At 39.0% G+C, this 22,111-nt stretch overlaps 1 protein-coding gene across 3 annotated transcripts in view; it reads right to left on the bottom strand.

Annotated features, from left to right (window-relative positions):
- Positions 1-642: 642 nt before the first annotated feature.
- BRWD3 (bromodomain and WD repeat domain containing 3) overlaps positions 643-22,111 on the bottom strand; it is a 57,173-nt gene continuing 35,704 nt past the window's right edge. For 2 of the 3 annotated variants that reach the window (XM_074914943.1, XM_074914941.1), the window contains 22 exons: positions 20,932-21,115; positions 20,370-20,463; positions 19,567-19,716; positions 18,624-18,700; positions 17,492-17,669; positions 16,775-16,891; positions 16,222-16,329; positions 14,590-14,714; positions 14,290-14,372; positions 13,723-13,834; positions 13,275-13,336; positions 13,040-13,195; positions 12,220-12,340; positions 11,325-11,450; positions 11,155-11,236; positions 9,556-9,612; positions 8,883-9,023; positions 8,469-8,621; positions 5,467-5,630; positions 4,816-4,913; positions 4,175-4,333; positions 643-2,960 (listed from right to left, as the gene is read on the bottom strand). In XM_074914943.1, coding sequence (XP_074771044.1) covers positions 2,173-2,960; positions 4,175-4,333; positions 4,816-4,913; positions 5,467-5,630; positions 8,469-8,621; positions 8,883-9,023; positions 9,556-9,612; positions 11,155-11,236; positions 11,325-11,450; positions 12,220-12,340; positions 13,040-13,195; positions 13,275-13,336; positions 13,723-13,834; positions 14,290-14,372; positions 14,590-14,714; positions 16,222-16,329; positions 16,775-16,891; positions 17,492-17,669; positions 18,624-18,700; positions 19,567-19,716; positions 20,370-20,463; positions 20,932-21,115 — 3,335 coding nt within the window. In that variant the 3' untranslated portion in view covers positions 643-2,172. The remainder of the gene's footprint in view (positions 2,961-4,174; positions 4,334-4,815; positions 4,914-5,466; positions 5,631-8,468; positions 8,622-8,882; positions 9,024-9,555; positions 9,613-11,154; positions 11,237-11,324; positions 11,451-12,219; positions 12,341-13,039; positions 13,196-13,274; positions 13,337-13,722; positions 13,835-14,289; positions 14,373-14,589; positions 14,715-16,221; positions 16,330-16,774; positions 16,892-17,491; positions 17,670-18,623; positions 18,701-19,566; positions 19,717-20,369; positions 20,464-20,931; positions 21,116-22,111) is intronic. The other variant, XM_074914940.1, reaches the window with a different exon arrangement.

Below are 22,111 nucleotides of genomic sequence, written 5' to 3'. Positions count from 1 at the left end.
ACAGGACTGATCTAAAAAGGGTATGATTCTGACTATGAACTGATGCATACATGCTACTTCTGGTTACCATATGTAGAAGGACCAATCAGTCAAAGAAATAATACATTTCTTATAAATATATATGTGTGTATATATATACATATATATGAGAGAGATGATAGGACACGTGTTTATATTTTAAAGCCCAATACAGAACTAGGAGAGCCTCTGCACCCTTTTTTCCCCCCCCATCAAAACACAACTGAATCAAGTCCAGAAATAGATTACGGCCGATTCAAAACACTCTTTAAAAAATTAAAAGTGTGATTTTGTACTGTACCATAAACTCATATTAATGCTCTGAGCAATTTAGGATATACTCTCCTCCATCACAAAACTAAACCTCTGCATTTTTTTTTTTTCAAGTCATTTTGCATCTAACTAGAATTTTTGGAAAGCGAGATAAAATAGCTAGTGCTTAATATAGAAAGTCAAAAATTAAATTCCTTCTGCATCTGAGAATATACATGGGTCACTCTTTGCTGCCTGAGGTTTTCCAGAATTATTGACCAAGCTGTGCACAGAAGAACTTAAGGATATTGGATGAAAGGGGTTTTTTTTAAAAAAAAAAAAAAAAAAAAAATCAATCTTGAAAAACTCCCATCAAAATTTTCTAGTCTCTTTTTTTATTTGTTCTCTCTGTGTAATCTAACCCACTCTCTTAACCAAGCTAGAGCTGTCAGGTTCGTTTAGACAACGGGAAAAAACTGAAGTCACTACGAAGCAAGAGGCTGCTCACCTCCAGCTCAGCCCACGCCAAACACCCCTTTCTGTTCACCGAGGAGCAAGACCACAAATGTCGTCACGTACTGTACTACCACTACCAAAACGATTTCTGTTTTCAAGTTAGCGTTTCTCAGGATAACGAGAGTGCAAGTGCACCAGGAAATCTCTTCTGAAAGCTGGAGATACAAGAGCTCGTCTGGAGGATGTGAGCGGGAGCGAGGTGGGTACCCCAGCTCCGCTCAGCTCCCTCAGCACCTTCCAGGGGCAAATGAAACCAAACACAGATTTGCACCGAGCAAGTGGCAGCAGAAATGTGTGGGAGACAGTCGGCCTATCTGCACAAACAAACCACCATCTGCCAAAAACATTATGCTTCTGAAAACTCTGATGATGACTTAGATTTGTTTTCATCAAGACACCGTTACTCTACAACTTCGCGAGCAATTCCATCCCTCTACGCTCCTTCTTGCCTCTTCTTCAACACGGACTGAATAATAGCATCTATTTTCTTTTAAGTTTCCAGTAGTTGTAAATAGAGGTAGCTGAGCTACTATTAAAAATCACGTTATGCTTTGAAGAGGAGGAACCTTTCAAATGTTGCAAGTTACCCCTTAGCTGCACAATCTCTATTAATACTATAAAAATATGAGCGGACAAAAAGAAAATAGATGCAAGTAACTTTTGCATTTGGCACCTTTTGTCTAGATATTCATACTTCTCAAGTATTCTCTTTTTAATAAAGTTAATGCACACATAGGACACACCACATCAAAGGTTTGCTACATATTTACAAGGCACCAACCCTTTGTCACTTTTTACATGAATAAAGAACCGATAGAAAGCACATCAGGACCCCCGTAACTGTAGTATAGACATACTTCAGTTCAGCACAATTCATGAACGTTTGGCCTGCGATAATTAAAATAATCCAGATCCTTCTTACAATATAGAAACTGTAAACATTTTATAGCTGCCTTTAGGATTGGTGTATTGTGCAAAAGTTATAATTATTACTGTGTATAAGGATTTATGGCAGAAACCACATAAAAACTCTGTAAGAAGGTGCTATTTCTATAATACAAAAACAAAACAAGGGAGAGAAGTCATAATCGTGACTCAGAATGTCATGTTCTTATTGAGAAGCTGGAAGCCTCTTTAATGTGATGAACTTGTAGTGTGTGGGGGAGAATTTCTGTAATTTAAGGCCTAATGAATAAGGCTTGTTTTGACCAATGAAGTGTGGCGATCTGAAGTTTTAAAACAAACGCAAACTGACATAATGGAAAAGCACCACTGTGAAACGTGAGTGGAGTCCCCGCACAACTTGCTTGGTAGATTTTCTGGTAAAATCCCTGCAGTAGAAGGCCATTGAAGTTCTTTTAAAATTGTTCCAAAGTTTTTCATCTGTCAATAATTCCATCCCATGAGATGGCTGACCCTGGCTTTTTCTGTCATTTTCCGCACCCTGCCTGACCTGGAAGTACCAAGGTTCAAAGGATCCTCGGTGTGCACAAAATTGTCATTATCAGAATCGTCATTGTACAAGACAGTTCTCCTGCCCTCGTTCCTTGTTTTGATTCGAGGCGGTCTACTGAATCGCCCTCCAAACACGTTTTCACCAAACTGTCCTCCAAACAGGTTTTCAAATTCATCGTCTGTAATGCGGGCGCGTTTCGCTCTGGTGGCTCCTCGCGAGGCTCCTCTGCCTCCCCGGCCTCTTCTTCCTCCCCTGCCGCCACCTCTTCCTCTGCCACAGCCTCTTCCGCCTCTACCACCTCTTCCCCCTCTGCTCCATCTCCCCCACCTCCCCCACCTACCTCTCCTCCCTGTCCCTCTGCCCTGCCAATTCCGTTTCCCACCGGTGATTTTTCTTTTGAGTTTTCTTTTGGGTTTTTTGGATTGCACAACTTTGCTGTAGTCATGGTCTCCATCAATGTAATCCTGGTCTGTTCTAGATGTCGATTCAGAGTCTGAATCGGAACCACTTCTGCTGTCAGAACTTGAACTGGATCCCGATTCCCCACTTTCTGATGAAGATAAGCGAGATTTTTCCTTTAATTCTCTCTTCTTCTTCTCCTCTTCCTCCACCTCCTCCAAATGCTCATCTTCTTCTGACGCACTTATTAACTTCCTCTTGACGCCTGTCCGATGTTCTCTGCCATCTCCATTTGTAAGCGGTCCATCCGGAGAGTGATCTAAGCAAACACAGAATAACCCTGTTGGTTATCACCATCACACCCCAGCCAAATAGGATACAAAAAGTGGAATTCTCCTCATCTGCCTCTGCGCTCTGGGGACGATCCAGCTCTGAGCTACTCACCACAGATGACCTTTATATGCTGCGAAGACAAACAAGGTGCTCTAAGGGGAAAACTCATCAGAGAAAGTAAACACAGTTCATCTTATCTGGAGGCAAGGACTGCAAACTCTCTTGACAAAGAATTCAAGGGAAGATCCAGTCAATAAAAGGATCCCAGAGTGACTAGGTTAGAGACAAACATCTAACGTTTCGTCACATGAATCCTACCTAGGATGCCAAGGCAGAAAAACCTCTAAAATCCATTTCAAACCCATCTATATTAAAATAACACTCTGCAAGCTGTATTTATTCTCCATCAAATGCAAGTTCACAGAAGGAACACTTGTGGCAAGCACAATTTCAAGACAGTAAAAAACCCCAAAACCTCACTAGGACTGCTGAACACCTTAACTTAAAAATATATAAAGTATCTGGCTGGCTGGGGACCCAAAATACTACATGTTTTCAGAGTTATGAATCTGCCAATGAAGATTAAATATCATCTTTAACATGGGTTATGAAAAGCTCACCTGCCCTGCTACAGCACAGCGGTACGGACTCCACAAAGGCTTCAGGCTTTCAGTTGATGCTCATTCAACACCCTCAGCCTCAGTGGCAAGTCTGGTTACCACGTCCCAGAGACTAAATACCACAGTTTTCACACAGTGTTTCCCTTCTAATCACAACGACTTATAGTCTTGATTATGATAAAAATATTTAAATTTTTCAAAACTTTTTTTTCATCATTGGTTTCAACTTGATTAATAAAAAGACAAGGTTTTGGGGTGGGGATTCTTCTGGTTGGCTTTCCTTTTTCTAACTCCTGAGGGAACTGTAATTCTCAAGGATTCTAAGCGCAGTCAAGCTTTTCCATCTGGAGAAATTTTGAAGGACCTCACTGAACTGAACGTGGCATTTCGTGCACACCACACTTCAGACAAGAGACCACAGAACTGTAAGACTAAGGTGAATTCAGTTCTTTAGTATGGCTTGGGGATATAGCATAATGCTAGACTCAGGCAAGAATATCGTAAGCATCAGACAGAAGCAACATCTTTCATTTCGAGTGAAACCAGTCAGTCAAAGAACAGAATGCTTGTTATTTCTCACCTTGTTTCACTGGTGTAGATTTACTCCTGATTGGTCTACTTTTCCCTGGATCAATGGTATTCCCACTTCGGTTCTGTGCATTTGAGCCTGAGGAAGATGGCTGACCCTCCATCTCTTCACCAGTGGCTGAACCCAGAGGTTCTTCTGCTGTATCTGAAACTTTAGACAGGACACCACTAACGTGACAGAGTAATTTTTATCCTCTTGTTAATAATGCAAGGCATTCTGGGGAGCTTTTGTATCACTTGAGTTAACAGCCCAAGTCCAGGGGTTTATTCTCCCCAAGCTGCCTCTGCAGTCATAAACAGACAGATTCCTCCAGGGTGTAATCCAAAGTAAGCTTAACATATTTGTAATGGCTGTATAAGAGAAGCCCGTAGGAAGTCCGGGGTCTTGTCCTTAGATTAATTCTTACCAAGGACAGCCCCAGGTTCCCTGTTCTCTGACCCTTACCAATAACATACCAACAGCTGGAGGGCCAAGTTCAACTAACACAACCTACAGACAACAGATTTCCATGACCTTGCTACTTGCCCTTTCAAACAGGTGGGTTGTGCATGTGACACATGAATATAAGCTTTAATCTGCACGTACAAGTTGCTGCAAGAGAAAGGATGCAGTTTAGAAAAATCTCTCCTCACCATGAGATGAAACTGAAGAACTAGTCCTAGTCAAAGGCAGTGAGGTATTCTGGTTGGGTTTAGGTTGAATCTTAATTTGCTTCTGTTTCCCTTTTGGGCTGAAAACACAAAATATACCAAAGAGATAAAACCGTTAGTAGCAAAGACTCAAACCCAACACCAATTTCCCCCTCTAAGTGCCTTGGTTTATGCAATGAATGCCTAACACAAGTGATCTCTATTTCCCAGTGCTTGCCCAGGTGTAGAAAAACTAAAAATAGTTACAGTATCATTCTGTTTGCTAAAAGCATAAGAGTTTGCAAGAACAAGATTTTATCTCACCTTTTAAAACAAATACTCAGTTTACGTAGACAAAGTATCATACAGAAGTCAGAGAAAGTGTTATACAACACTTTTTTCAACAAGTTATTAAACAAAGGCAGAAGAAAACTTGGTCAGCCACTTCCTCCAGACGGAATATTTCTAATTGTGCAGTCTCTCACTCACCAGAATTATGCACAAACTACAAACTGAGCATGGCCTTTGAGCTCAGGATTTTACCACCCGAAAGAGCAAACTGCATCAGGAAATGAGCAGGGCTGTTACTGACTGCTCATTCTGGAAGGCCTGTCTGTCACTGCCATCTCTACCGACACTGGTGGTTAACGTTACCTAGATGCTCTGCTAGTCGAGGGTGAACTGCTACTGCTTCTTAGCCGTTTTCGGTACCGTGGCCTTTTCCTCTTCTGACATTGCATTGCTGACTTGTACTCAGAGATTATATTTTTCATATGATTTTCAAATAAGGCAGATAGTCGAAGTGTCATGCTGTAAATCTGGAGTGAGAAAGCATGGTCATATTGATTAGGAGATGAATAACTAGAAGATCATGGGGAAAAAAAAAAATAAAATTTAAAAATCACAAAGATGCCCAGATTGTAGCGCAAAAGAAAAATGCATGATGACAGTCAACTGCAAGGTTCTTTACAGATAATTTCCTTTCATGGTACACGTGTCTTCTCACAACAGAAAGTGTTTTCATAAAAGGATTTACTTATAGTACAAAATATTTACCCATTTTCCTTTAACTCTGTATCTAGATTACTGAAATACAGCCCCCTATTTAACCTCCACAAAGCAGGAAAGCACGCTGTAAGACAACCTGAAGTATCAAGGAAAACACAATTGAATTTTGCTGCCCCTCACCTTTGCTTTTTGCTTTTATTCCCTAGTGATGAGTCCTCACACCACCCCCACAGAGCTGCACAGAGAAGCCACCTAAAATGTCCTCATTCCCAATTCCTGTAAACCAGGTGTTTAAATCTTTAAACCATTTTCCTGTCCTCTTGCCTCTCCATAGCCTCACCCACAAATTCACTCGTCGTTTCTCCTTATTTCAGACTGTATTTACTTCTGTTCACAATTTTACCTTGGATGTGTTTGAGTTACGACAAATAGTTCAAACTCAGCGTAAAGAAAACAAACATCTTGATTCCTTCCTCATACCCATACCCTTCTGCTGCATCCAGTCTTCTGAAAACTGTGTAAACACCAGCAAGATGTTATCATCATCTTATGCCCAGACCTCTTCCCATTTCTTGCAGTCTGAATATAAAATCTCTTTGAGGTAGAGTTTTCTTTACGTTCACATAACTTAATTTTTGCCCAGAGCCTTACATTTTAGCAACGTCTCCTTCTTTAGCTCTGGTACGTAGTACCCTGCCCTTCTTGCCACCGTCCAGAATGCTGTTGTAAAGATGGGAAAACGGGCTAGAAAACCTCAGCATGTTGGCACACATTTGGCAGCAGACGAACCTGCAGTGGCAGAAGGCCCAGCTGTGTGCCCCAGCCCTCCAGCAAGGATCACCTCACCGAGGCACTTCACAGTATTTAAGCAAATGGATATTGATGGGCCACTCTATTAAAGTAATTTGGGAGTTGACTCACAAGCTGTTCCGTTATTAACACACAGGGAAGTTCCCAGGGAGTGAGCAGCAGTAAATAACTCACCGAGATTACTCTGATGTCAACCGCCCATAAAACACCCTCAAATCACTTGTCTTCTAGCAATCCTCTACGGATTTCCCTGCTATTAAAGTCAGCAAAAGTTACTGCTCTTTACCTGCAGAGCCCGCCCGCAGCCCTCCTTCCAGCCCTTGCTCAACGCCAACACCCCAACCACCTTCAGCAACAGCAGCTTTGTGCTTTCTCTCACACTAACGCCAGGCTGGAGTTCCCCTCTCCCACAGTATCATCCTCCTTCAAGCTTACTCTCACCAGCCCGACTACACAAAACGCAGTTATTTCGCTGACGAGCTCAGACTATTACTCCTCAAGTGATGAGGTCACACAACCTCCTGCTTCCTCCCATCCAGCACCGTTTACGCATGCACTGAGAGCTCTCTGCAGCACACTCTGCTCCTCCTCCTCCTCCTCGACAGTGCCTAGCGTAACAAAACCTTGTGTCACACCAACATTTTACAGTAATATTAAATTCTATGTATTATTGTGCTTTAAGTAATATTCTCTCAGTCTAGTCCCAAATTTCTTAGTCATTTATAAGCGCTCCTTTTTCTACACAAAAAATATTAGGCAACTTTGTGACCAGCACTCTTATCTGTGCTAAATGACACGTTTCAGAGATGTGATTTTGTCACAACTTAAGCATCGTGTTGAATATACAGCTTTTCTTTATAATAACGTTATGATTTAATGTCAGGAAACACAGTCAAAATTCTGTCTGCTTTATATTATGAAGACATCAACCACTCAAACTGTATTTTGCATCAACAGTGGTGAAAAATGCGTCTGTGTCGTCGTGCCAACTTGTGATTTTTTTTGAGCACAAACAATACGTCGTTGAAACATTGGAAAATTTTAGAATCATTTGATCATTTAGCAGCTTAAGAAAAGATGACAGGCAACGTACTGCACAGGAACACGTATTAAACAGCCATGATTACATGATCAGCCACACACTTCACAGTCACTTCATCTATCTCATAAAATATCTATATTTTAACATTTTAATCCCCCTTTCCCTCTTGCCATATTGTTCAGGGCTCTAATCCAACACATTTTTTCTGCCTGAGTAGATTCCTATTCCTGAATGCAGAAAAAAGCAAGATTAATACCTGAGAAACACAGACAACACTGTGTGAGTCTTGCCAAGTAGACTAAGTACACTAGAAAAAGATTAAATATCATAATGCTCTCATCTCCTCCAGTAGTAGAAATACTGCACAATGCTTACATTAGCAGTAGATTAAAAAAGATCCTTTATATATATATATATATATATATATATATATATATATATATATATATATATGCAGTTAGCAGGCTGATGGCCTTGTTTCCAGGAATAAATGATTGAAAAAATAAAAGCAACTGTTGATCACTTCTCTGCTCCAAATATTCAGAGAAAGAGTTGCAAAAGTAATCACACAATTTCTCAGAAGCCTTAAGTTCAGCAAGTGAAAATGAAATTCAGAAGTGATCTGCGTGAGCAGAACCAAGCAAATTTATAACCACAGATTCCAGAATTAACACGTACTACTTATTTTTATTTCACAATGCAGTGCTTTGCTCGTCAGATACAGACCTTACTTCATGCACTGTATTTATGTAGGGCCAGGGTCTTTGTAAGGAAGGCATTAAAAGTTATTACTTACTCGAGACTTTTTATTAGGAGTGTAAGCTTTAGAGTTGCAGAATATTAAACGAATATCTTTGTAGAATTCCAAGGGACTAGTGTAGTTTCCTGCCTCCAAGGTTTCTTTCACAGTGCTGAAGTCCATAGGAGTGTCTACAATATCTCGATAATCCTGGAAGAACACACAAGAAAATAATAAAGGCCGTCAAATCCTACAGCAATAAATACATCTAAGTGTTCATCCACAACACTGGCATTCAAATAATTATTTCTACTTGAGAGTTACTGCAGATATTCCCTGAAAACATCAGAGCACAGAACACGGTGCATTCCAACTCGTAAAGGGAAAGGTTAGAAACAGGCCCAACATGGATGTTTTGCCAAAAGATGAACAAGAGGCTTTTTAAATTTTGAATATGGAAGTTGTACTTACAGGATAGGAGAAGAGATCAACCGGCTGTCTAAAAGGCTCAGAGTCCTCTCTTTCATAAATCAGGTTTAACAACTGCTTGCACTGCTCTTTCCAAGCATCAGGACTTGCTTTCACGGGCTGTCTTTTTATTCGTCGTCTTACCTGCAGGGAAACAGATGTATGTATTTCATAATTTTTCAGAATATTCAAATTTTTCACTTTAAGTGCCTATTAATTTACCAGCGTTCTGGTTCAGAGCAGATTTCCACAATTAAAACCAGAATTGCAGTAAGATTAAAGCATAGCTGATGGCACAACAATATTCAGTATGTGAATTGCGGAAATATGCCTTTTCTGGTAATATACAGACACTCAAACTCATGAGAGGTATGCAATATTTCAGATCCAGCCTTGCTATTTTCATCAGCTTTCATTCAAATTTGACTGAACATTGAATCTGTTCTAGCTGTCTTTCAAATCAAATGAAAAAAAAAAAAAAGTAATTATCAGCAATTAAGTAAATTTTCCTGCACAATAACTTAGGCTGCCAACACTTACATGCAATCGAATTCACACAGTTAGTCCCTCAGACTACTGGCTATGACAAATTTAAAGCATTCCAGCCCTAAATGAGTGTTTCAGTACCTGGTCTCCCTCCCTTCACAAGCCAGACCAAGCACAAATGTTTACTCACTCGTCTTTTTCCAGAGGAAGTTCCTGGAGCATCAGAATCTACATCTACTTCTGCCACCTAAAGGCAAAGGTAACGATTACAGACGTGTGGGCTTGGACCCACGCTCAGCAATGGGAAAAGGGTTAAAAACCACGCAGCCAACAACAACAAACACAATTTTAAGCTACTCAAAAGCAACGAATGGTTCAAACTAGAACTTACGTAAATTAAAAATAATCAGGTGGATAAGCTGTTTCATCTCTTTTCCAAGTTTGCTTCCATAAAAATTATACATAAACACGGGAGAAATATGAATGGCTTATTTTCAGTCCTTAAGACTCAGCTAAGTCCCAGTCTTGCAGAGCTGTACTCCCCTGCCTAAATGCTCATGCCCTGAGCATCTGTAGTGAGTTTATTCAGGTTTCACGTAGTGCCTTACTTACATCAAGTGTACGTAATATTCTTTTCAGAATCTGCATCGAGAAATTACAACAAGAACTCCTTTGTACACAGCTTTCTACCAGTAATTACAAATAAATAATTTGGGGAGGACTGGGAAGTTCCTACAAAGATTCTGAAAGTAATTTCTTTCTCATTTTAAAACATATTATAAACCAAAACATATTAAAACCCAGCCCTTTGAAAGGCTGGAGAGAAAGGAAGGCGATATAGTAGCAATTTTGGACACTTCCTAGCACTATTTGACATGGAACGGATGAAATTCACACCTGACACAAGAAGGTTGACTTGGGAAGGAGAGTCTGTTATTTAAGTCATGGAAATCCCTCCTTTTCTTCAAAATAGTCTGTGAAAATAGATGCCACTATTCTATCTCCAGTTTTATAAAAGTCATTATGATGTTGCAGTATAGATGTTAAGTTTCAATACAAATCCAAGACAATAGCACCAGCCATAAGTATTGAGGTGTTCAAGCAGCATCAAAGGTTTCAAAATATTTCAATATTTAACTTAAATAAACTGCAACAACAGAGTACGTCTTGGGGGAGGGAGGAGGGAAGAAACGTCCTCACTAAATCTCATACTAGCTCATGTATTAGAAAGCAACACTTGAAGAAGTGAAACAAGCCCAAGTGGCTCAGGTTCTAACAGGTCACTACAGCACATCTCAAATTGTTTACAAACTGCATTGAAGGGGAGAAGTTGTAAGGAGAGAGAAAAAGTTAAAGGAAGTGACAGCTAACCTGGTTTCTACCTGTCGTTTCACTCCGTGGTAGAAGTGACAGGCAATGACACAGAATTACGTAAGAAAACCAGCTCTGCTGCCTCGCTGACAGGGGGAGAGCTGCTGCCCTTCTGGTTCAGCAGACTGAGTAACAGCTCCAGTTTGTACTTCCTCTACTTACTAATACGTCCTCACACAATAAAACATCGTGTACTGAGAGAAGATTAAAGACAGGCAGTTCCAAGAATAATTTTTACTTACTTAAGAGAGCTTATTGCCCCAGGTGAGTAATACAAATGGCCTAAATAGGTTCATCTCAAAAACTCAGTGCAAATACCCATAAAATAAAAACTCGACAAAAACCTTCTCTCAAATTTCTTTCCAGTGCTGAATTTAAAAAGGCAAGAAGTTCTGATGGTTGGACTTAACAGTCTTACCTCCTCTTCTTCATCAGTACTGCTGAGGTCTTCTGCTTTCACCTTGTTGTATATTTCTAATATATCAGTACAACTCTGATCCCTGCGGGACAACAACAAAAGCCAAAATACATAATCAAATAGCTCAGAAACTCAAGATGTCTGGTCTATAAAGTAAAAGCCATGCCTACCCAATGAAGCGAAGTAAGACATCTGTTACAATTTTGGCTGCTTTGACTATAGGACTGTCTGGCTCATTGAAAGTCCTGGCGTTATGTTCAATGTATCGTACCTCCCACATCAGTGCAGAGATTCTCCTGACAGAAAAAAAAAAAGAAAAAAAAAAAAGGAGAAGGGATGGGATGGAGAGGAAGGTGTATATTATTTTCTTTCTGAGTTTAGTAGGATTCCTCAGTAATAAAAGGAATCAGATAATTCAGATCCAGGAGAAAGAGGTTGCTAGAGACCAAGGTAAGTGGTTTCTGTTCCCATACTGCTGGCTGCCCCGAGGTGCCAGGCTGTGACAGCTCTGTGGAAAAAAACATGTCCCTCCTCAAGCCAGCAATAAATGGAATGAAAAGCAGAAACAAACCTACTGAAAGACACCGCTGACTGCTCCCACTTAGAGAAAAACTTAGAGATGAAGTGATCCTCTGATGGAATAAAACAGAGCAGGACACTACTTATCCCCAAGTTAATCAGAAAAACTGCGATGTCCAGTTTGCTGCACTATTTAACCCACTTCTGGCAACTGCAATAGAAGCAAAGCATCTGCTTCAAAAGCAGTAGAGATCCAGATGAAGGAAACATGCTCTGCTTACACTGCATCCAGAGGATAAAACTGAGTATGTTAAACAAGAAAGACACTCCAGATCCAGCTACACCAGCTTCTTCCTTAACGTGGCCGAAAGAAACTATTACTCAGGAAGACTCACTTTGTCCCAAGGCCAAACAGAATCTGATCTTACCCTGTTGGCTCATCAAAGAAATATATTGAAGTTGCACTATCTAGTATTCAGCTAAACATCTTGTCCTCGATGGGGCTATAGTAAATGTAGATTACAAACAAATAAAAATCCAACTAACCTATAAAACCTGTTTTCAAGCCTCCTCCTGATCGTGGTAAGGTCAGTTGGATAAGCAACAACAGTGCAATACATGGGATAGGCACTAAGGTCCACCGGAACAGCAAAGGGATTAGAAATGTCTGAAAGACAGAAGATCAAATTCATTTAGATGCCTCAGAAGACACCAGAAGGGAAGTTATAAGATAACTAGATTCCTTGTAACAGTTTCTGGGGTTTCTTTCTAAGAATTCAGCATAAGCAATGCAGATCTACAGCTGGATATGTCATTACCCAAAGGGTAGGATTCTTCCTCTTGTACCATCTGTTAACTACTCTTGAAAAAGCGTTTTTAAAGTATTGCATCTGAGATTTGCACGCCAGCAGTCAACTGTACTGCTAAAGAGCAACGTGGCATATCCCCTTACAACAGGAATACTTCAACAAGCAACATAAACTAAGAATACAGACATGCCCTGTGTATAAATATAGAATTTAAATCATAGCATGTTGTTAAACGGCTCCAAACTAATCACAAGGTATTTGTTGGTGAGCATTTGTTGGTTGTTTTTTGAGGGGTTTAAGTCAATGTTTCGCTTGTTCATCTTTAGACCTACTGAGAATCCCCATTAACTTGAAAGGAAGCAGGTCAAGCCCCCCCAAAAAAGGGACTGTAACCAAAAAGGACACCATGTGAAATTTAAAAGGCTCTTTTCAATGATTGAGTTGATTCCATTTCTAATACTCCACACCAACTCCCAACACTCCATCCTATCCGCTCCTCAGTCATGGGCCTCCACACCAATATTGTCAATCCTTCCACCTTTTCTCTCCAAACATACCGAGGGAAAGGAGTTGCTCAATCCCCCGGATTACTCGCTCACATTCTTCATCTCTGGAATGGGCCCCCCATTCTCCTTCCTGGGGTTTGTAGAGAAGAGCTGTCAGCTCATCTGGAGTCACAGGAACTCCAGCACCAACCTCCTCTGGATAAGCAGCTAAATATGAAGAATTCAACAGTAAGTACTAAAAAAGCTATTTATTTCGTATACAGACATGAATTCAACACACACTTACTTCCTTCTGGAATTGGTTCCATGTCCCATGGACTCATCCTCTCTCTTTCATTATTGTCCCAGCTATTAAAAAAAAAAACAACAACAAAAACCACCAAACATTCAAACACGTAAGTTAGAGCTGCACATAACAATAAACCTTTTCTCCACCAGACTTAAACCAAAAAGCTCACACCCATTAGAAACAAGATATGTTGCTAGCTACATCCCAACTCCTTATTTTTCTCTTGCATCTCCTATATATTTACTACACTGCTGTTCACACCAAAAGTGTTGGTTTCTGAATAAGTTACTAATTAAATAAATAAAACCAAAGTGGCTGATTATGTATTTAAATGGAAAAAAAAAGATCCTAGCTCTTGAGGTACGCATAAAGTTGCATGTAAATGTCTAGAAGGCCCAGAGCACGTAAGCACGTGTGCTAACATCACAGCTGTGTAAATACTCACTGCACAGAGTAGCACTGGAAGGAGCTATCGGGATATTCCGCCTGGAAAGGCTGCTGACTCTCCACAGTTCCAAACCACCAAGCATCATCTATTATGCTGCGAAATCTATCCCCTGTAAGGAAAAAGAGCGCATTCAGCAAAAGAACAACATAAATAATTGTTAAATGCTTCCTTTTAGAGAACTAACTTCATCTTTCATAAACGCACTGCTTCAATTTTTTTACTACTTCAGTTCTTACATTTTGCACTATAGGAATCAAGCTTTTCCCCTAAAGGGAGGACTTTCACATCTCTAGTAATTAGTCACAGCCTCCTCCATGCCTCAAATCACAACATAACAGCAGGTTCTTCTGCTGTCACAGGCTCCGTAACAGTTTCTCTCATTTCTTTTTTTTTTTTTTTTTTCTGCTACAGGAATTGCAGCAAAAGTCAAAAGAGTTTCCAGCGGTCGCTACAGTATCATGTGTGGTATAATCCTTTACACCATGTAACAGAGACACTGTGTCACATTAAACAGCTGCAGAAATGTTGCAAAACACACAGAAGTGGAAAAAAAAAAGTAGTCACCTATTTGCCAGTTCCTTTCTTTGGCTTCATTATAAAACTGATGCAGCACAAGGAAGTCAATAACATCTGGCATATCATGGTACCTTAATGAAATAGAAAAAACATTGCTTCTATCACCCATAAACATACTTCCACATTTACAACACAGACACAAAACACCAATTTCATGTGTTTTGTTTTCAAATTTGGCATAATTAATGCTGTCATCATGCCTTGCAAGAGGAAAAAAAGAAATAGGGGGAAGCTTCTAAACTGCAACAAAATCTCCTGAAGAGTATCATCAGCATTTCAGTGACTTACTTTATGGAAAATGATTCTCCTGTCATTTTGCCTGTGATTGGATCTAGGAATGCGAGCTTCAAGCAGCAGAGTGTAGGAGGCCCAACTTCGTATTTAATTCCTACAGTCTTCACAAATTCTTGTTCCTATTTATCAATAGGGAGTGTTATTTTAATTAGCTAACAGTAAAAACATCCATGTTAAAGTACCAAAAATATTAATAAAATCCAAGTATGTTTTCACTCTACAGCCCAGGTAATTTCACCCATAAAAGTTTTCTTTTTCAAAATACTAAAAATCAGTTAAAAAGAAAGAGGAAAAATATAGTCCCTTGGTAGATTTGTGAACAGGATACACACAAATTATTTAACTTTTCTAATAATGTTCCTAAGGAACACACTCGCTCTGGTTTTAACCACACTGACAGCACCAAAGGTTATACCTGACCAAAGCCAGGCCCTCTCACCCTTGCACAGCAACACAGAGGGGTAATAAAAGGAAATCCTTCCTCTTAAAGCGGAAATTCAACAATAGCCTTTTATGTTCACGTCCTGTCAAACAGCAGCTGGTGGTAAGATCTCTATCCTAAGCGAAATGCTATTTCCTTTTCCTTATGTGATGATGCCTTTGAAGATTACAGCTGGAATCACTGAATACCTAGGTCTAGTTCCTGGATATTTTTCCAGTAAAGCAATTATTTTCATTAATAGAACCACTGGCATACACGTATATGAGTATTAGAACATAAACGTGCTCTTCTCTTGATATGAAAGCTGAGTAAAGCAAAAAAAATAAAACACAGCAACACTGTGGATTAAGTAGGACTCAGCGGTTCAAAGCAAAAGGATAAAAAAAACCAGTGTAACTGTGGAAACCTACTATCTGCTCCAGCAATCCATAATATTTTTATTTTGTAAAAATATGTTGTAAGATGTTGTCTTGTCCCTCCAAGAACTTAAGCACATACACAACTATGTGCTTAGATAGATCCACAGTTTAACAGAGCTTTGCACATCCATTTAGGTCTTCACACGGTGATGTCCTACATCTTACCACAGTGTTAAAAACAATAAATAGAACCTAGATGTTCGGGTCATTGCAGAGTGTTGAGAGAACTACAAACAGTCTCTGTGTGGGGGGTTCTGAATGAATTAGTGTTAAGAAAAAAAATCCAACAGAGTCATAGAATAATTGGGGTTGAAAGTGACCCCTGAGAATCATCAAGTCTCAAATCCTGTTTACGGCAGGGCTAAGGTCTAACTTAGATCAAGTCACTCAGAGCTTGCCCTGTTGAGCTTTGAGAAGTCTTTGAGGATGGAGATTCCATGCCCTGCCTGGGCAACCTGTTCCAGTCCTTAACTACTCGCACTCTGACTTCTTTTAAAATTCATTTAATATTCTACATTTTTTTAATCTACCAGGCAAGAACACCACACTAGATAAACTTTCACATTCTTTAATACCCTTCTGGCTTCCTATCATCAGGAACTGATGTAAAGGCTCTGTGTTAATAAACCCCCTAATTTTAAGATTTATAATTTTAATTTTGACATTAACATTTTAAAGTAATGCTTTCTTCGTATTTTTCATACTGGTTTTTAATGTCAATTTAACATTACCGAGACATTCCACTCTTTGAATTATTTAACTTACCCTGAGTTCCATTTTGTTCCATGGTTGTTTTTGCATGTTAATGGTGTAAATTTTTGCTTTCCTCACTGCCCGCACATAAGCTTCATGGCCTTGCCTAAAGTATATGATCTTGAAAGAAAATTAAAAAAAAAAAAGAAAAAAAGGACTATTTTACTGATAGTTCTCTTCCTGTTTAAATTTCTATGAACACAACAGGCATTATGCCTTTCAGAACATACTTCTTTATTTCATTATAAAGCACTCTTCTCTTTGTAAAAATATTTATATCAGCCCCCAAAGTGGCACCTGCTATGTGCTTTCAAACCTGGGATCATTAAGAAGTGTGCAGGTTTGTCTGAAGAGGCACAATCAATTCTTTTTGCACACATATGAGTAGCAGGAAGAGACACAGGACAGCTATATGAAAACAGCTGATTGCCTGAGAATAAAAAAAGTTATCACAACTCAGCCTATCTTGAGAATGATTCACTGAAAATGTTGCTAGATATTACAGTCTGGATCAAACCAAGCTCATCAGCCTTGATGGGAATTACGGAATGGCTACACTCATTACCTCATCTCCCATTTGTGGGACAAAAGGTGAGCGGCGGGGTATAGTATCCAAGATCCACTGTGGGGCAAGCCATTCCTCGCTGGGCTCACCTTCCATCGAAAGCAGTCCACTTGGTTTCTTAAATATATGACATGAAATTTAGAATGCAAGTCGGAATTACTATGGCAGAACACAAGAAAAACTGCATCATACAGTGCTTGCTGAAGATAACTAGATAGAAGGGTAAAGCAAATGCTGGAATGTCAACCTTCCAAAAACCTCAGCTAAATAGCAAGAAATAAGATGTGTTCATTATAAATATAAGATTAAAATGTTCATAAATAAAGATATTTCTTTACAAAGATTCTAAACATCTTAAGAAAATACTAGGAAAAAGAAATCTGACAGTGTAGATACAATACAGACGTGTTATAATTTTACAACAAAACCACCTTGGAGTAAATCTAGATGCAATGACGAGCACAAATCTACGAGGAAACACACCATCTGTAAAGTAGAACTACCTGCACGGAACATGAAGTACATCTATGTCACACAGCAGCAAGACAAACAAAAAAATGATGGGTAGCAAAATTAGGGATAGCAATTACTACGCTATCTATAGGTTCTTTCTTACTACATACTTACTTGTGAAAAATTTTACTTTCAAATCATCCACTCAAAAAAAAAATTATATTCATAAAGTAAAAAACACACTAAAAAATTAAAAATGCTGACCTTTTTTCTAGGCTGTTTAAGTTTCCTTCGTTTTGGCTCCAGTCCTTTTGTTCCCTTCATATTTTCATCTTCAGAACTACTACAGATTTTCCGAGCCGCCTGCCTGGTTTGTCTCTTTGGAGGCTGGAGATTAATTCCAGCATCTGCTGTCCAGTCAGAATATTCACTTGATGAATCACTGTGGATAATAAAAAGTTGTAAGAAAGAAAACAGCACTTCAGTTTTCACACACAACGGAGTGAACGGTCCAACCATTCAACCTCATCTTCTGGTGATGGGGAACAGATGTCAGGATTAGCACAAAATGTCATTCTCATGTGAATTTAAAAAAATAAGTGCCCTCTAATTTGTGTATTTCAATAAATTATTTTACCAGTTGCAATCTCATGGTAAAGCTACAGTTATGGCTGACATCTATTTTCATATTAATTGTCCCACTGGTTCAAAGATGGACTTCGTAAGAACTGACTGCGCAAAATGTGTGAAAAATTTCAAAAACTAGAAAACTCTTCTAAAAATACAGTTCTGACTTCTTTAATATCTGAATAATCTGAGTATTTATATGAGCTCATGGTCCTTGCAGCCATAAAATCATAACATTAAGAGACTGTAGAAATTGTAGACAAATAGATACAAACAGCAGAAAAATTAGGAAATGCTGATGCACGAAGACACGTACGCACTCATATTGCTCTTTCTATTGCATATGACTAACTGGCATTGATTTTTTTCAAGCAGTTCTTAATTAAAAGACAACATTTTCTTACAAATTCAAAACTGTTCCTGACTTTGAAAAAAACCCAAAACAATAAAAAAAATGCTTCATGAAGAATTGGAAAAAGAGTCAGTCTTCAAAACTAAGAGAATTTTCACGGTGGTTTTTCTGTTAAATACTGATATAAAATCTTCTACAATTTCTTAGTACTCAAACACATAAAAGTATTTGTTCACAGACTCCAGAAATTTTGTTGGTTACTACTACTAGTACTACTTAAGGGTACTAAACACTTTGCTTCAGTCCATCACAAGGTGTAACGCATCTGTACTGACTCGTAGCCAAAGTATCACAATGTCAACTGTCTTAAATGAGATAATAAATTCACGTTAACAACTAAGAGACCAGTAAAGCTACCTGGAACTGCTTTCACTTTGCCACGCTGCCACAGGATCATCCATAGACGCATCGCTTGTGCCAACAGTCTCATCTTCCTGTATTAAAAACAAAAGGTTTCACTTTTTATTTTTAAATAAAAATAAATAATAAGTATTATTTAAAGTTTATTATAATAAGTTTAATAAGTATTTTTATTTGCAAGCCAAGTTATACTAGCTGTCTCACCTGAGGAAAGCTTTGTATTTAAGGACTGGTTTAGCTTTCAGTAAGTCCACAATTCCTTTCTGTATTTTAATTAAATTATACTATATGCTTATGTAAGTGCTATAGAAAGAGATGTGAATTTTAATGGTACTAGAACCATAGAATGAGTTCTTATTTAAATGTTTGATTAATAAATTTTAGTGTCAATTAACCAACTTTATAGCTATTCTGTAGGTCCAACGCATTTACAAAGTGACAATGTTCAGTCTGTTTTTACTTTGCATGCTTCCTTAATGAGAACAAGTTATATTTAATCTGGTATATTTTAAGTTCTTCCCTTGCCAATATCAATGATTAATACCAATATTCAATCTCTTTCAACAGCAGTCTGCAGATGTAGAGGAAATCAAAGTACTGAATATGACCTAGAATATACGTGCTGTATGAAATCCCAAAATAGCAAGTGGTTTAACGCAACCCAGTTAAAGTTACTTGAAAATGTTTCAGATTTCCAAAAATACCCAACCTGTTTTAAGCTAGTTTTGAATACTGTACTGGAAATGGTAAACGATGCTTCACTCTCCAGGATCAACATCCAACAGTACCACCACAAACCCAAAAGACTCAACGATCAGAGCGCTTCCTCCTACGTGGAGAAGCTTGGAGCCCAGATGGTAAGAGTGCTCTCAGCACATCTCTTGTCAAACCACGCTATTTGTGAAGAGGGAACCCAGTGAAAGGACCCGCCGTGGCAGACCTCTGAGGAGCTGTCTGACTCCTCCCGTGCCCGAGCGTTCTGGCTGGCTCCTGCCTGGCTGTGCTCGATGGTGGAGCGTGTTTGGTAGGCGTGCTGGCGCTTGCGTTGGTTTCTTCTCAAAGACCTTCCACTTCCTGGCTGGTAATCGTTCTTTTATCACGGGGCAGGAGGGACAAGAAGAAAAAGAGCAGAGATTTAATAATGAATTATGGAGTTAAAAGATGCCTCGTTAAAGTGACTGTATGTTGGGTCCCATTTACAAATGACAACTAGGGAATTTAGATTTTTTAAATGAAAATATATCTTCTACACACTTGTGGTTTGTTGCAGTGCACATGCAGGAGTGGGTTTTTTTGGTTCAGTATCAATTTTACTTTTTAAAGTAACAGTCCTTAGAAAGGAAGTTATGGAGAAATAGATTTTTTTTTTCCAAAAAATACCTGCAGTCTCTGGATAAGATAAAAGCTAGCCATTTAAAAAAGTGTGGCACCTCCAATATTTCTCCTACTTTCCACCAATCAGACTGAACACCCACTGTGGCTCTGCTCTTTTCCTTTCCCAGCATCTTCCCACTACTGAAGCCTTAGGGATAGAGATTTACCACCACTATTCCCATATCAGAGTACAAAGACAGACAAATTACGGTTCCAGAAGGAAGACAGAGAGCCAGAAAAACAATTAGTACTACTGATCTTCTAAATCATTTAATAAAATTGGTTTGGGTTTTTTTGTTTGTCTTTTGTTTTGCTCAGTGCACAGAACTCCTTCACACCCAGGTTCTCTCTTCTAGTGAATTAACTCACCCGCTGCAAGGTGTGGGATGGCTTTCTCTTCTTTTCAACAGTGTATAAATTAATCTCAATTTCACCTTTGGCAGCTCGACATTCTTCCTGGACCCTAATTATACATAACAAACATCCATTTTATTCAATAAATCATCATATAACTTGTCGATCTCAATATATGCATTCAAATACTTCTGGTTCCCTTGCTATAAGAAATCTGTGCACAAGTTCCTCCTAGCAGCATCCACACAAACTTCACTCCCGAAATCACAAGTTAAGGAAGAAAACTTGTTAGCTGAACATGCATAATTATTTTCAAGCAAACTGAACTGCATTAAAATTATTTTCATGGGGTTTTTTTTTAAATAAAGTTTCAGGAAAATGTGGGTTTTGAACTACTGATTCAATTGTGAATTACTATTCTCAACTCTCCAGCTGCCACTAATATCTGAAATTCAAAACAAATAAAAGCCAACACATTTCTGAAAAATCACTTTTTAAAACTTGTAACAGATGTATGGAAAGATCATTAAACACCGCACAATTTAATGTTTTTCCTCTGTCTCCCTCAGCCTCTTACTTGCTGATGCCTGGGGGAAGCTCATTCACCACTACTCTCCTGCTCCACGCCATCAGGTCTCTCTCGGTGGCCATCTGACTTCGGGGCGCATTGTGATGCATTTGCCGGACCCCTTCAATCTGACCACTTCTCCGGAGACCAACGTTTGGTGGAGATGTAACATCCAAACCTGGACTTCGAAGAGCTAAGGAAGAAAAAAGATTTTTCTTCACTTCTGTAAACCATCAATAAAATCTAGAATTCCAAGCCTAAGGACTGCACCAAGATTCTTTTTGGCAATTAACAATATTTATTCTACGTTAAGTGGCTTTGTCTTTTACTTCAGATGAACAATTTTGTGTATTGGCCTTGGACTACTGGAGATGCATACGCTACTGTTACATCACTGTGGTTTGCTGTATCTTAAGAGATAACCGAGGCAAGAAAAGAACATAATCTACGAGGAAAGTTTTAAAGGCCCTTAAGTGACCTTCAAACCAGTCTTGACAACAGCTTAAAGGCTCTGAAACCACGAATCTTAAATTCTACGGTGCAAAAAGAGCTGAGGTTGACATTTAAAGTAATAGACTGCTGCAAGGTTTAAGGTTTCTGTTGTACCTCCCATTTGTTCTGTACTTGTAACACTTACCTACAGTGCCACTCCTGGTCTGGGCTCTTCACTGGGTGGCACAACAAGTGTGACGTACCCGGGAGAAAACAGACACTTTGGGTAGCAAAGTGAGGCAAAAAGGCTGATAACATCAGACTCACCGTCATCATTGCCTTAATTTATCTCATCATTTGGGAATGCATCAACACAACTTCCACATGTTTAAATATAATTAACTGCATGAATAAACTGCATTCACGGTTGTGCAAACCTATATAAAAACACTGAGCTATTTAACTATCAGGTATTTCTATACATACTCTAATTAACTCACACAAATGGACAGTCCCTGTAGCAAAGTCACTGCTCAACGCAAGTTCTGCAAGGTAGCTGATTTCTATACTGCTCGTATCTGGAAATTCCCTTTCACACAACTACAGGGCCACACAAATAAAATTGAGAACCAAGACTGCACAACACACCCAGCTATCACAAAAAAGCCAAAAAAATTTCTTGTGATTTGAAGCTGGCTTCTAGGCCACCTTCCTGACAACAGCAATTTAGATCAAAGCAAAAGTGTATGTTCAGCAT

Source organism: Athene noctua, chromosome 11 (assembly GCF_965140245.1).
Source record: "Athene noctua chromosome 11, bAthNoc1.hap1.1, whole genome shotgun sequence".
In the NCBI taxonomy this organism is placed as follows: Eukaryota; Metazoa; Chordata; class Aves; order Strigiformes; family Strigidae; genus Athene; species Athene noctua.
Note: the sequence above shows the minus strand (reverse complement) of the source record. Positions and strands in the feature narration are given on the sequence as shown.